The sequence below is a fragment of the Tyto alba genome, unplaced genomic scaffold (assembly GCF_018691265.1).
Source record: "Tyto alba isolate M040663 unplaced genomic scaffold, T.alba_DEE_v4.0 Super-Scaffold_2, whole genome shotgun sequence".
Classification (NCBI taxonomy): domain Eukaryota; kingdom Metazoa; phylum Chordata; class Aves; order Strigiformes; family Tytonidae; genus Tyto; species Tyto alba.
The window spans coordinates 40,004,948-40,018,087 of NW_024881282.1; the positions used below are offsets into that span (position 1 = coordinate 40,004,948).

The 13,140-nt window shown below is 40.0% G+C and overlaps 1 protein-coding gene across 1 annotated transcript in view; it reads left to right on the forward strand.

Annotated features, from left to right (window-relative positions):
- FGD6 (FYVE, RhoGEF and PH domain containing 6) overlaps nucleotides 1-13,140 on the forward strand; it is a 75,284-nt gene that overhangs the window by 9,328 nt on the left and 52,816 nt on the right. The window contains 1 exon segment of the mRNA XM_033010237.2: nucleotides 262-2,701. Within this exon segment, the coding sequence (XP_032866128.2) occupies nucleotides 262-2,701 (2,440 nt within the window).

A 13,140-nucleotide genomic window follows, 5' to 3' on the forward strand; every position in this document is an offset into this window, starting at 1 on the left:
ACTTTTTTAATGAACAAGTTACCCGTGAAGACTTTTCCTACCACACCTTGATTGTGCCTATTAAAATGAAAAAAGGCAACCAGTAAAAAAGTGGTAGGGAAGGGTGGTATGCTTTTAAGAGAAAAGTGGATACATATACACACTGAGATCTTGCAGACCTCATGATTTAAATGTTATAAAATTTCTAATAATACTGTGGTGCAGGTGAAGTTGTTCTATGGCCTGATGGTGACTAAAGTTTTTGTTTTCCATCCTTCCTAGAAATTAAGAAGCCACCAGTGGCCCCCAAACCAAAATTTGTGGTAGGACACAAGGCGACACCTCCACCTGTTGCACCGAAGCCTGACGTTGTACTTTCTGGTGTTATACAAGCAGCAAGGAAAACCAAGCCAGCAATTGCACCGAAACCAAAGGTTCTGAAGAGCTCATCTGTTCCAGAAGTTAAACCTCCGTCATCTACACGAAAAAGCACAAAAAGCTTTGAGGAACACAGGGGAGATTCTTCTCAAACACTAGATCACTTGAACTATAAAAATGAAGCCTCGGAAGGGAGTACTGGTAACACATCATATATTCTACCAATGTCACCTTGCAAATTTGAATGCCTTCATAAGCTTGGCAATGGGGAGAACACCTGTAAAACTCAGATAATTTTTGAGCACTTTGAAAACTTAGAGAACATCAAATTTGGTGAAAAAAATGCATTAGCTCTGGGCGATAGTCACAGTGAAAAACTAGCAAATAGAAACCAGGTGATTTTGAAAGCCAGCATTTTGGAAGAGAAACTTAAGGACGTTCTAACTCATAGTGTGTTTCCGAACAGCAGTCCTGTGAGGCGCAGGTATGCAGACAAACTTGACAAAGTGGATGGCAGCAGTTCCAAGAGCAGTGTTAAAATTGAGTTTATGGATCTTTTACAGTCTTCGTCGTCTTCTGAGGTAGCTAAAGGGAAGCACCAAAATACTGACAGTAAGCTCACTGCTGATGAGTTTCAGATGTCTGAAATTTGTCCTAGTTGGACTGAAAATAACCACAGTTGCTCTTGTCCACCGGACCAGGAAATACTGGAAGATGAAAATTTAAGTAGCAATAGTACGTTTTCAGGTGAAATAGGTATGAAAGCAGATGCTGGTAAAGCCTCCTCTGAAATGTCTTCAGTCCTGAGCTCAAAAGTGCTTCCTATCCCTAAGCCAAGAAAGCCACGTGCTGCATGTCTAGTCCGTCAGGATGGCATAGACACCACAGGAGAAGGAACAAAGGAATCATCTAATTCAGAGAAAGATTCCTTTGGACTTGTGGACCAAAGCTTTAAAAAGCCAGCAAAAATTAATATCCATGGTCAAAGTGTTTGTTATAACAATAATACAGAAGTGCTTCATCCTGAAAAATGTGAGATAAACCAGAGCAATGCAGATAAAATGGATCAGGTGAAGGAACCTTCTACGGAAGAGTCAACTTCACAAAATCTTTTGCCTCAGTTGTCACACAAAACTTCTGATTTGATGGAAAGTGTTGAATGTTCTTTAGATGCAGACCATAACTTAGTTAAGTCCACGGAGGAGATGACAGATGATACCAGTATGCTAGATGCTGTGGACAGAAGGACTAACTTTGTCAGGTGTGATACTTTGTCCATGAGTTTGCCAAAGCAACTCAAATTAACTAGCAATCAGCACTCATCTGCTTCTAATAGCCTTCATGTTTCCCCACAAAAATTGGAAGATAAAGAAGTTAAAATAAAGGATCAAAGTTCTCCAAAAATCATTCCTAAGAAACCACAGAGGCACAGTCTTCCAGCTGCTGGCATGCTGAAAAAAGCTGCATCAGCAGAGCTTGTGGATAAAAGTTCTTACACCTCCAGTGAGGACAAACCAAACAATGTTCTAGAAGGATCTCATTTCACACATCCACCAGCCAAGGAGCAAGGCACACTGTCATCCTGTGACATTCCCAAACGTTCTTCTGAAAAACCTGTCTGGAAGTTACCTCATCCTATTCTTCCACTTTCCGGAAATTCAGAATCATTAAAAACTGCTAACATTGCTACCAGCTTCAACCACTTGACTGTTGTGACGAAGCCTAGGGCCAAATCTCTGTCTTCTGTGGACATGGAAAGGACAGACAAGCCTTGCAAAGACCATCAGAAGAAAAACAGCTTGAAAAAGTTTCTCAACATGAAACTGTCAGTTTGCTTAATGAAAAGCGACTTCCAAAAATTTCTGTCTAAAGGCAGCCAGTCAATGGATAGTGCTATTGCCAGCCTTTCCACCAGGGACGGGTATGGAAGTGGTGGCAACCGGAATATAGCATCTGTCAGCAGTGAGAGGAAAGCTAAATCTGCCAAGGCACATTCCGTAGAAATAAGTAGTCCGGCATTACAGAAGAAGAGGCAGAGAAATAGAAGTCAACCTGAGATGCGAAATAACCAGAGGCTGGAGCCTTTAGATGGGCACATACCTTCAGGAGAGAATTTGCCACAAATGCATTTGAGTTCTGCGACCAGCATTTGTGCTCCAGAGTACGAAAACGTGCGTCACTATGAGGAAATACCCGAGTATGAGAACTTGCCTTTTGCTATGGGTGCTGAGAGGAATCTCTGTTTTGAATGGCAGAACTCCAGCAGCGTGGAAGACCAGAGCCCTGGCTTCTATGAGGTTGAGGAGCCTTGTGAATCTACAAGCAGATGTTTGAGACTTGGCAGGTAAAATAAAGAGAAAAGGGAAGTTAAACAGCTCCATTGTAACTGTTGGTTATAAACATGTTTAGACGATTATTTAAGAGGCTGTACCCCTTTCTTAAATGTCAGCAGGACAGTCATTGCTGTATATCTTTCTATATGCTTTTGCTGTTTTGAAAACTGTTTGCACTTGGTAAAGAGTCAGGAGGAAAAGTAAGCTAGTTATTCCTCACATAGGATCAACGTTTGGGAAACTAGCGTATGTTCTTTTCCAGATTTAATTAAAGCAAATCAGATACAGTTATGTGTTTGTATGCAAGAATACTTAAATGGAAGAATGAACGTTACCACAGTCTCAGGATGAAGTTGTTTAAGCATCCATAGAGTGCATAGTTGCTAGGACTGTGGGGGGAATTAATATATTTTTAGATCAACTGATAGAGCTGGGAAAAGCAGACGAGCTTTTGGGTATGCAAATTCTTCATCAGGTCTTGAAAGATTTTCAGGTTTTAACAAAAGATACGGCCTCTCCCTGAATATAGTGGGTCTTCTGTAGCTCCCAGTGCTTCCAGCAAAGGCAGTAGCGGTGTGCGAGTTCTGCGTGACTCACACAGAATATTACTGAAAGGCAGGGTTTGGTGGCTCTGGGGGTTGCTGCTGTGTTTCATTGTCTCAGGAGATGGTGGAGACTGGTAATGTCAGCAGATTCAGAAAGGGAGTGGATCAATTCATAGATACATCCAGAACGGATGCTAAGCGGAATAGGCAGGAACAGATCTTTTAATACCTGTAGTATTGTGACTGTGAATGCTGGGAAGAGTGGCCAAGCTTGTACATTCTCCCTAAATGGCATCACTTACTGTGTCAGTGTGGTAACAGGTGAAGCATTGTTTTGATCCAATATGGTATCGTTTAACTTCGGCTAATCAGTTGGTCTTACAGATTCTAAAGATTTTATCTCAAACCAGCAATAAGGATTTGAATGATGTATGCGGCCTGTATACTTCATAGTCCCCAGCAGACTTCTTCACACTGTTGAGAATATATGCATAATGACAAGAAAAAATGAGCTAGCTTACAGATAGTCACATTTAACTTCATTTTCCACTAGGCTTCATTTAACGGATGTGTGTGTAGCAAGTCCATGCTCCAACGAGTCTGAGAGCTGGCCATTCTTTAGGGGAGTGTGTCCTCTTACATAGGAGGGGACAAGTATTTTAAGTAGTATCCTGTGTTGATAATTGCTTATAGAGTTGATATTCTCAACACTGGACTGTTTGATGGAAAGCATGAAGTCTTATCATGGGAAGTAGGATTTCTGGTTATGGGCTTGATATTGGTGTATTTATTGATGTGGTGGTTGGGTATTTTTCTTGTTTACAGTAGGATGTTTCTTGATTTTATCTTTGGTATACTTTAAGTTCCTGACTGAGTGTATGCTTTTTGTTTGAATCTAATCTTTGGGTATCTTTCAGGGGTTTCAACCACACTGTCGTGGTATTCCCTTGATTTGGTTTACCTAAGGAGGGTGAGACTAAACTTAAATAAGGATATATTTTATGCATTTATGTGATCTATTTTGGTTTGTGTTGTGGTTCTGGATCCAGGTGAATGTTTGTCTTTGCTTTAGGAAAAGGACAGGACAGTTTTGCTGTATGAACCATGGTAGATGTGAGACTGCAGTTGCTCCTTGAGTGAAATGCTGTAGTTGTCTTACCTGGCTGAGTGTGTGAGATTTATAGTTATTCCCTCTCCACACAAATATTGCCCAGTACCAATGGTGATTTAAGGCTTTAAGTTATCTCTTGCACCCTGGCACATCTGCACCTGTAGCTGCCTTCTAAGCTGGATTTTCTTGACATAACTGTGTTTGTGTTGTGTTTTGCTTTAAAAAGCACACATAGAACACCATAACTGGAGCCCTTTATATATAAGTGTTTATTTTAAACTAAATTACATAGTGAGAAACTACATTAGGAAACAATGCATACAGTTGCTTCAGTAGATCTCAAGGAACAAAAAAATCCCTAGGAGAAAAAGGGGACGTAACGGGGCAGCAGTCTCCTCACCCAGACCAGCTGCTGTTGGAGGAGCAGGTACAGGTATTAATTTTGGCTCTGGCTTGGGAGGTGTAAGGGTCCCCGCCCAGACGGAGCCAGGCAGGACGCTTCTCCAGTTTTCCCATCCTTTGTTATCTCAAATCCTTTGAAGCTTCTCTATCAATGTCGTCTTACCTTTTCTGCATAGTTCTTTAAGAGCCTTTTTATCATTTCCTGGGCCAGGTGGTATTATAAAACCGGTTAGAGAAACAGTGCTGATGTTGTTGAAATAATTACGGCTTGCGTTTTCCCCAGCCTGTCAGAACATGCACTTAGCTCTTTTTTAATAGATCATGGCACATAAAACTCCTGTAATGCACACTGGTAATGGAGATCTCGAAGCAAATTATCTTATGATTAAAGCCAACGTACAAATGAGATTATTGTTCTGAGAAATTAATGGACTGATTGCCTACACTTCTAGTCATAATAGCATATATGCGGTATATTAAGTCTGAATGCCAGGCTTGCCATTACCAGGAGAGTTCGGTGGTGTCTTTACCCCACATTACATTTTTTTCTGGAAGAAAAAATAGAATTTCCATGATGTACTCAGTGGTTACTGAGAAAATCCCAATCCCATCTGGTGAAACCAGTGTGCTTTAATGGAGAATGGTAATAACTTCTGACACTCTTATTCTAACTTCATATGTCTTACTAAATTCAGATACGTTTTGTTTGCTTGGGCCTTCCCATAGAAATTTAAATTCAAATGGTGGGCCTGGGTAATTAATGGTGGATATCGGTTGTCACTTACTACTTGATTTTTGAGTTATTTGATGTCAGCCTCCCTTCTGCTGAAGATGGGCCTGGCTTAGAAAGGAAAAGAACCAGGGTCTTGATATGGTGTGTGAACTGCTGAGATGGGATGGGAAACTGATGGGTTTTGCTTGTGGTAAGTAGTTCAGGGGAATATTTTCAGTGAAGTAAGTAATGGCAAGACCTTGGGAGCAGATAATCCGTGTTTTGTTTCTACTATAGAAAAAAGAAGTCTCTGGAAGTGATTTTTAAGGATTGATTATTTTGTCCTAGTCTACCTGTCTGACTACCAATTTAAAATGGGTAATTAAGGTGAATGTGTTATTATGAGGACTCTGTAAATAAAGTGCATGACAAATAGATGCTATGGGATAGAAAATGTACTGTTAAATGTAAAAGAAGTTTTAAGTATCATTATCCAGTTGTGGATAACAACAGGGAAAGCAGCCCTTTGGGTTTGTTTTTTTGATAAATTAATTTCAGGCCTTAAAGTGAGGTGAAAAGTCAGTGCTGCTGGTACCACCACAATTCATTTTAATGTTGTCAGAGACCAGTAGTTGTAACAGTTCTGTTTTGAAGAACATAATTTTTTAAAAACCTCCTAATGAAAGAGAAATATTAACACATTGGTTATCTTCTTTATAGTAAATAAACTTTATTCTGAGGAGAACAGCAAAATCTTCCTTAAAACGGAAAGTAAAATTGAGTATACATTTGTCCAGTAATCTAAAGATGCAATGGAACAATGAATGTGCTTTGGTACATCTGTCATGCTGGAGAAAACAGAAGCTTAAACTTTTCTGGACCTTGTGGGCTTCCTTTTGGTATTTCTTACATTGTTCTAGGTAAGAGAATTGTACTTTAGGTTGATGAGTCAACTTACCCTTCAGAAAGTAGTATACTGTATTTACTGGCTGCTTTTGACAATGTTCCTTCAAAATGCTGCAAATGCACATGACCGCTAATTGATTTTGATGAAATTTATAGTTGTGTCATGTTTCCGGCTAGGGTTTTTCTTTGGAAAGGGGTGGAGTGTTTCATGTGACAACAGTCATTTGAGATCTTAATGTTGGTTTAAGTAAATACTGCTTCCTATTTTTTCCCACCCCTGCTGATTTAGAATTATCCATTGGCTTTCCAGAAATTAGCATCTCAATGCAAAATGTAAGTTTAGTTTTCCGGACTAAATTCTGCTTTGGTGACTGGAATATTGAAGTAGTGTTGAAATCTGTGTGGTTGAGCACTTTGCTTTGATACATATTCCTCTTTGATGTACTGAACTTTGTAAGGGTTGAGACACGCTTCTGATGAGCAGTATTGCACCAGATAAATGTGTTGTTGTTTAGGGACTGGCTGCATTAGGGAAGGGTGTGGTTTTTTGTTTTGGTTTGGATTTTTTTTTTTGAATTGCAAAATTCCCATTCAAAACCATTTCAAGAGAAACACTAAATTAATAAAATACTGCAGGGTCTAAATAACATTTTAAAACAGTTTTCAAACAGTTAAGCTGAAATTTGGATGCATGAAATACATTTTAGATATTGAAGGTGTTACACATTAAACAACCCATCTTCTTTTCACTGAAAATTTTAAGCAGAGGCCAGGTATGTAGATTTTTTGGATTTCATCTGCTTCTTAAAGATGAAAATGGATTAGTTTCTGATCTGAAGAAGGCAGCTCTGCAGACTTGTCCTGTCGTCTGATCTCACCCTCTGCTTCTGCTACCCTTAGTTGTACGTTAAATTGTCTGAAATTGTATCTCAGGTTTTAATGGAATAGCTTTGATAATATACTATGTAGGCATCCTATCAGGCTTCACTATCTTCAGTCATGTGTTATCAGGGTCTTTCTTTTTGTATTCTGCTCTTGTGCTTCTTTGAGCCTGCCTTTCCCGCACCCCCCCCCTCGCTTTCTCACATCCATGTTATGCAGCTGGTAGGCTTCTGCCAACTCGGAGGGCTTGTCAGTAAAGAGTGAGTCAGATGGCTCGGATCTCCGCTTCCCGTCCCCCACGAGGCTGAAGGCAAAGCCTATCTGGCAGTCCCAGCTCTGGCACTCGGGAGCTGGGAGTGGACAATGCAATTCTTGGTTACCGGGCATAAGGAATATTCTGTCTTGCTGACTTCTCACGTTTTGCTTTTACAGACTATGAAGAAACAAACTCTGTAATCAAGTTAAGGTGTGTCTAATCAGAACCCAAGCTGGTGAGAAGTGGTAGTACTTGGGAATATTGATGTTCTGTCACAAGGACTTGGGGAAGGAATCGGGTGGATGCAGGTGGAGGGACCCTCATCCTGGGTCTGTATGCCGCTCACGTTGCTCCTTCTCTTTCCTCATGGTCAGTCGGATTGCTGACCTTGGGCCTGCAATTATTCTATTTTGTAGTGTCAAGTTAATTATTTTATACTAGTAGGGTAGCATGTGAAACTAAGTGAAAGACTCGCAGTGGATTTTTTTTCTTTTTTCAGGGAAACACATGGGGTGCTTTGGGTTTTCCTTCCTTGCAAAAAATGTTATGCAAGTCAGTGTCTCCATTGTCTGCTTTTCCAGTAAGAGAAGGAGTTTTCCTTAGTATTGGGGTGGCTTATGGTCATATAGTTTTACAGTTTAGTCTGCTTATACAACCTGAAATAAAATGCATCTATTGTAAGAAGATATGCACTCTGGGAAAATACTTAAATATTTTAAAGCAATCTGGGACAAATGCACGAATCCCCACCCTTCTCTTTAAAAATCAGAATAAATAGGGACTTGCTTAAAAGAATCTTGACACATTCTCATCCAAATGTGTTTGAGATGTGCTGATTTCATCTGGTTTGATGTTGGGAAAGATTCTGAGGTCCAATGTTCTCCCTCTCCAACGAGGGAGAGAAAGGAGTTGGAAAACTGCATTTTTCCAATAGCAAGTCCATTCTAGTATACAATCCAGTTTTGAAAAAGTTTGAAAGGTCTTATGAAATGAAAACCGTTGTGAAGATCTCAAAGATTGAAATGAAAGAGAACTTTTGTCTTTGGTATTTCTTTCATCCCTCTTTTCAAGGGTTCCCTGTTGATGTTGGTAAAAGAAAGAGGTGGGTGAAGCAGGTTGACATGGACACAGCGAAACTTTTGACAGAGCTGAAGGTACAAGAATGAAAGACTTGTAATTTATCGGATGGTATTACAAGTGCTACATAAAAATAGATGTGGTTTAAGTTCCTGACGTTATCTTTTTACTGAGTGTAGTTGGGGTTGAGCATGTTTGTGAGTGTAAGAGGAGCAAGCTGACAGTGGTAATGAGGCAGGCGCTGCCAGGGTGCACTACCCGGCTGCTGGGTGAATTCCGCTGATGCCCTCCAGAAGGTTGGGTCGTTACTTTTGTCACAGTCTTGTGCAGTCTAGAAAATTATATCACGTTAACCTTGGGAGCACGTGCAGTTCACATGCATTAAAAGATCCGTTTTGGGGATAAACTGCGCTAACCTTAGTTTCCCGCCAAAGAAGTGCTTACCACAGATGGCAAAAATGTCCTAACTGTGCTGTTCCCATCAGTCCCCCGGTACAATACAAGGATGTCCTCGTCCTTCCTCCCGGTGACGTCGCCTCATGCCTTCAGCTAAAGGGTGGCTTACTGTGATGCAGGGGAGCCTGAAGTAAGCAGAGCAGCTCACAGAAACCCTGCGTCCTTTAGCCTGCTTACTAACCCCCCCATTTATGGATAACAGGAACTCAGGTGTCATGCACTTTCGTAAATTAATCTCAAAACGCTTTATCTTTTTCTTCCCTCTTTTATTCCATGTTTGTGGTGTTCTGTTGTTTGGGTTGTTGGGTTTTGTTTTTTGTTTTTTTGTTTTTTTTTTTTTTTCCCCTAATTTTGGCATTCTTCGTATGTATTTCCTTTTCCTTAAGATAGGGGAAGCTAAGTTAACGTTGCATATTTGTCACTGGACGTTGGCCTTTCTCCTCCACCTCCAATACACATGCTCTGTCTCCAGTTGCCAGCCATGGTATAAATTGCAGGTTAACAAAATGTAGCTCCAGAGAGCATCTCAGATGTAGAATGGAGAGTCAAATGTGACATTAGAATTGATGAAAGACCCATTTATATGCTCAACAGCAGCCTCTTCCTGTGTGTTATTTTCAGCACTGGCTCAGGAAACGTGCATGTGAAGCTACATGCTACTCTGGTTTGTATAGTGGTATTTTAACTGCAGCAAGGTCTAATGTAATTGTATATGTAAAACAGTAAGATTTGGGGGGGCATAAAATAAATGTTGAAAGAAAGAAATCAAAATATTAACTTCAGTTTTTATTTAAATGCCAACAGTAATATTAGTATGTCTCATTTATCCAACATTTATATTTGATCCAGTTAAAGATGTTTTAGCGAATAGACTTACAAAACTATGCAGCTATGCTGTTTCAGTGCATTAGACAAAATTTAGGTTAAGGAATGCAGGTTTTATTTTAGATGCTAGAATCCAAGAAGTTTCTTTTAAAAACAGTGAGTTTACACAAGTTTTAGTTTTTCCTTAAAATATCTTTGTGCATATGGAAAACTGCTCCACTCAAGCAGAAGTGGACAAAAAAAAAGTCTCTAAGATGCATGTAAATAAATAAAAGGAGTTTTCTATCAAAACTACCATTCTGATAGCTACAACCTGAGCCTTATGGCTCAGTGATTTCAACTGCACAGAATTCAGTTGAATTTTTTCTGATTTTTCTGTTGTTTTGGTTTGTTGTTTTGTTTTTGTTTTTTTTTTTTCCCCCTCTCCAGTGGTGTTTCTGGGGGTTGGATGTTCTGTATTGGTTTTGAGATGAGCTGAAAAGTTTAGAAAAAAGTGTCTACATCTCATTCTTCCAGTCTGTGCAAAAGATTAGAGGAGGTAAGAGTACAAGTTCAACCTTGCAAGCAGCTCAGTTATTCTTTACAGCTAGTCAGTGTTGGTCTCAACCAAATTATTTCATCCTCTATTTTCAGGCAGACTACCCAGGAACCTGTGTCAGCTCCCATGCATGCAGACAGTTATGTGTTTAAGAGTCAACTCACTCCATTTTTACTTTAAGTCACTACCTTTTGAATACTCTGCTACTTTTGTCATCTTCTAGGTATCTGACATGTAAAAAATGGAGTGCAATATGTTGTACATTATTTTTAAATTGAATGAGCAACTTTCTGCAGGGAGGTATTACAGCCCTGATTTCAGGAATAAAGTAACCCAAAAATCGTAAGAAGAATGATGAGTCAATACTGAAGGTATTTAGGGACTTGCATTAACTCTGATTTTATGTGGAATAGAAGTAGTTATGTATTGGAATGTCATGGTGACTCTGGCAAAGTAAAATCAATTTTCTTTGAAATGGGTGTTAATAGGAGGTTTTGTTCTCATTTGGTCTAAGTTTTCCCTTTCCTATTTGATGCGTTTGGTTTGAGATTTTATCACATTTTTATTATAGTTTTCTAGAAATCTATCCAGTGTGTGCTGGAGTTGTGTTGCTGTGGGGTTTTTTTTCTGCTTGTGTGACTGGAAAGTAAAGCATTATTTTTCTTCTGATCCTGCTGTCTTTTCCCAATAAACATTTTCCCACTAGGGTCTGTTTTGTGAATTGATAGAAGTTACAATAGGAGGTCCTGATTGTAAATGAGTGCTGTATTTTGGCAATCCTGTTCTATATTTTCACTTCCATGCCAAGAGTTTTTTTCCAAAGGTCTTGGCCATGAACACTGCAGCTCTCCCTATGAAATGAGAATTAATGGTAGGGGAAGCCAAAAAGCTGTAAATTCTGCAAAGACTTCCCTTTTTACCTACCCTGGGAGGCAAGTAATCCCTTACAGCTTTAGGTGGTGAAGGGAAGAACTGATACAGCGACTCTTTCCCCTGTACAAGTCTCCAGGTAAGGTTTTAAATCCATGGGTTTTGCTGCAATGTTTCGCTTTCCCGTACCAGTGCTCGACTGTCCCCTTGTATCTTCTTGCATTATCTTCTGCTCCATTGGCGTAATATCCTTCTGGCATTTTTGCTGGGGCTGCCCCAGTGGAAGCAGGGCAATGCAACCGTCGCTGTGCTGCCTGGGAGCTGAACTGTGGGCACCAGTTTTCCTGAAGACTTAAAACTGAGACTTTTCTTTTTCTTTTTTTTTTTTTTCCTCTCCCCCAAATGTGGCTTTTCAGTGGTGAGCGTGGAAACATCTGAAGCATCCGTGTGTGTTTATGTTGAACTTTCCAAGGAACCGAGGAATTGTCAACAAATGGTCTGGCTGACTATGGCTCCTGTGAGCATGGGAGGCTGAGCATGATCCTCGGGCGCCTCTGGCTGCGGGAGCTCCTGTTTTCAAATTGCAGCTAAATATGGAGATAATCTGAGAGCTGTTTGCACCTTTTTTAAAACCCTGCTTTTCAAAATCATGCAATGAAGTATGCACATGACTGTGTTGATCATAGTGTGCCTGAAGTAGGGTGGCTGACAGAATGGATTGCTAAAAAAAAAGGCACAAAATGTTATTAAGTGTGTAACATATTATAAACGCCTTGCTTATTTTTTGCTTAGAATGCGAGTAATTTTTTGTTCTTTCCTCCTTGTTGAGAAAAGTGGTAAGTGCTGTCTTGGCCCAAGGATAACAAATGCTAAACTAAATGCTGCTGACTGCAAACGCTAGGGTAACTTGGTTCCAGCAAGTCAGGTGTTGCAGTTTGCAACACGCTTAGCCAAGTATGGAAGGAGCTGCCAGTGGCATGATCTAACAGGCTAAATGTGGTGGCAGCTCTCGGCAGTTTGCGATATCCTCCTTCCCCAGCAAACCCAGGTGTGAGCTGGGAGCGCCAGAGCTAAAGACCGGGACAAAGAGGTTAGTTTTTGGCGTTTCTCTTGGCAGGAGCAAACTCCCGGCATTCCCACCTGGCCTGTCTCTGAGCCAGCCCTCTGGCCAGAGGCAGCAGGCAGCTTTCAAAGGACAAGAGGCTCTGAACAAAAATGAATTTCAAATAAATTGTCTTGAGCTTCTCTTCTGACAGTGTATCACTGTCACCAAGGGTCCTGACTTCCTATAAAAAATGCATACAGTATATATGTTATTTTAAAAAAGGATTCTGTTTCAATTCCTGAAGTCTTTAAATCGCAATTTGAAAAAGTAACCTGACATACACAAAATATTTTTAACTTGAGTTGCTCAGCTGGATGCAGGTTGTTTCTGTTTTCTAGCTGTGATTTTTGAGGAGTGTTTATGTTTGTAATTGTATCCTTAAAGTTCCCTAACCAGCCCAGAGAGAATACAGCACAACAGTTTTAAGTGATGCAAATCATCATGGATTCATTGGTCTAGTTTGTTTGCCTCTTGTTTTGTGGCACTTTTTTAAAAAAAAAGATTGTTGTAGAGGACTGTTTCATGGCTCAGCTCACAAAAGGGACTAATGAATCTCACAGGCATGATATGTTCAGGCAGTCTTAAAAATATAAATAAAAGGGTGATCAAGATTAACAGCCTGTCATGTTCCTTAGCATCAGACCAATAAAAACTCCTGGTGTGTTGCCTTTTTTGTTGTTATTAGTCCCAATATTATGAAGAACTTATTAAAATCCTTGAGTTGTCACTGCAGAAGAATGAATGGCACAACTTTAATGCTATTGT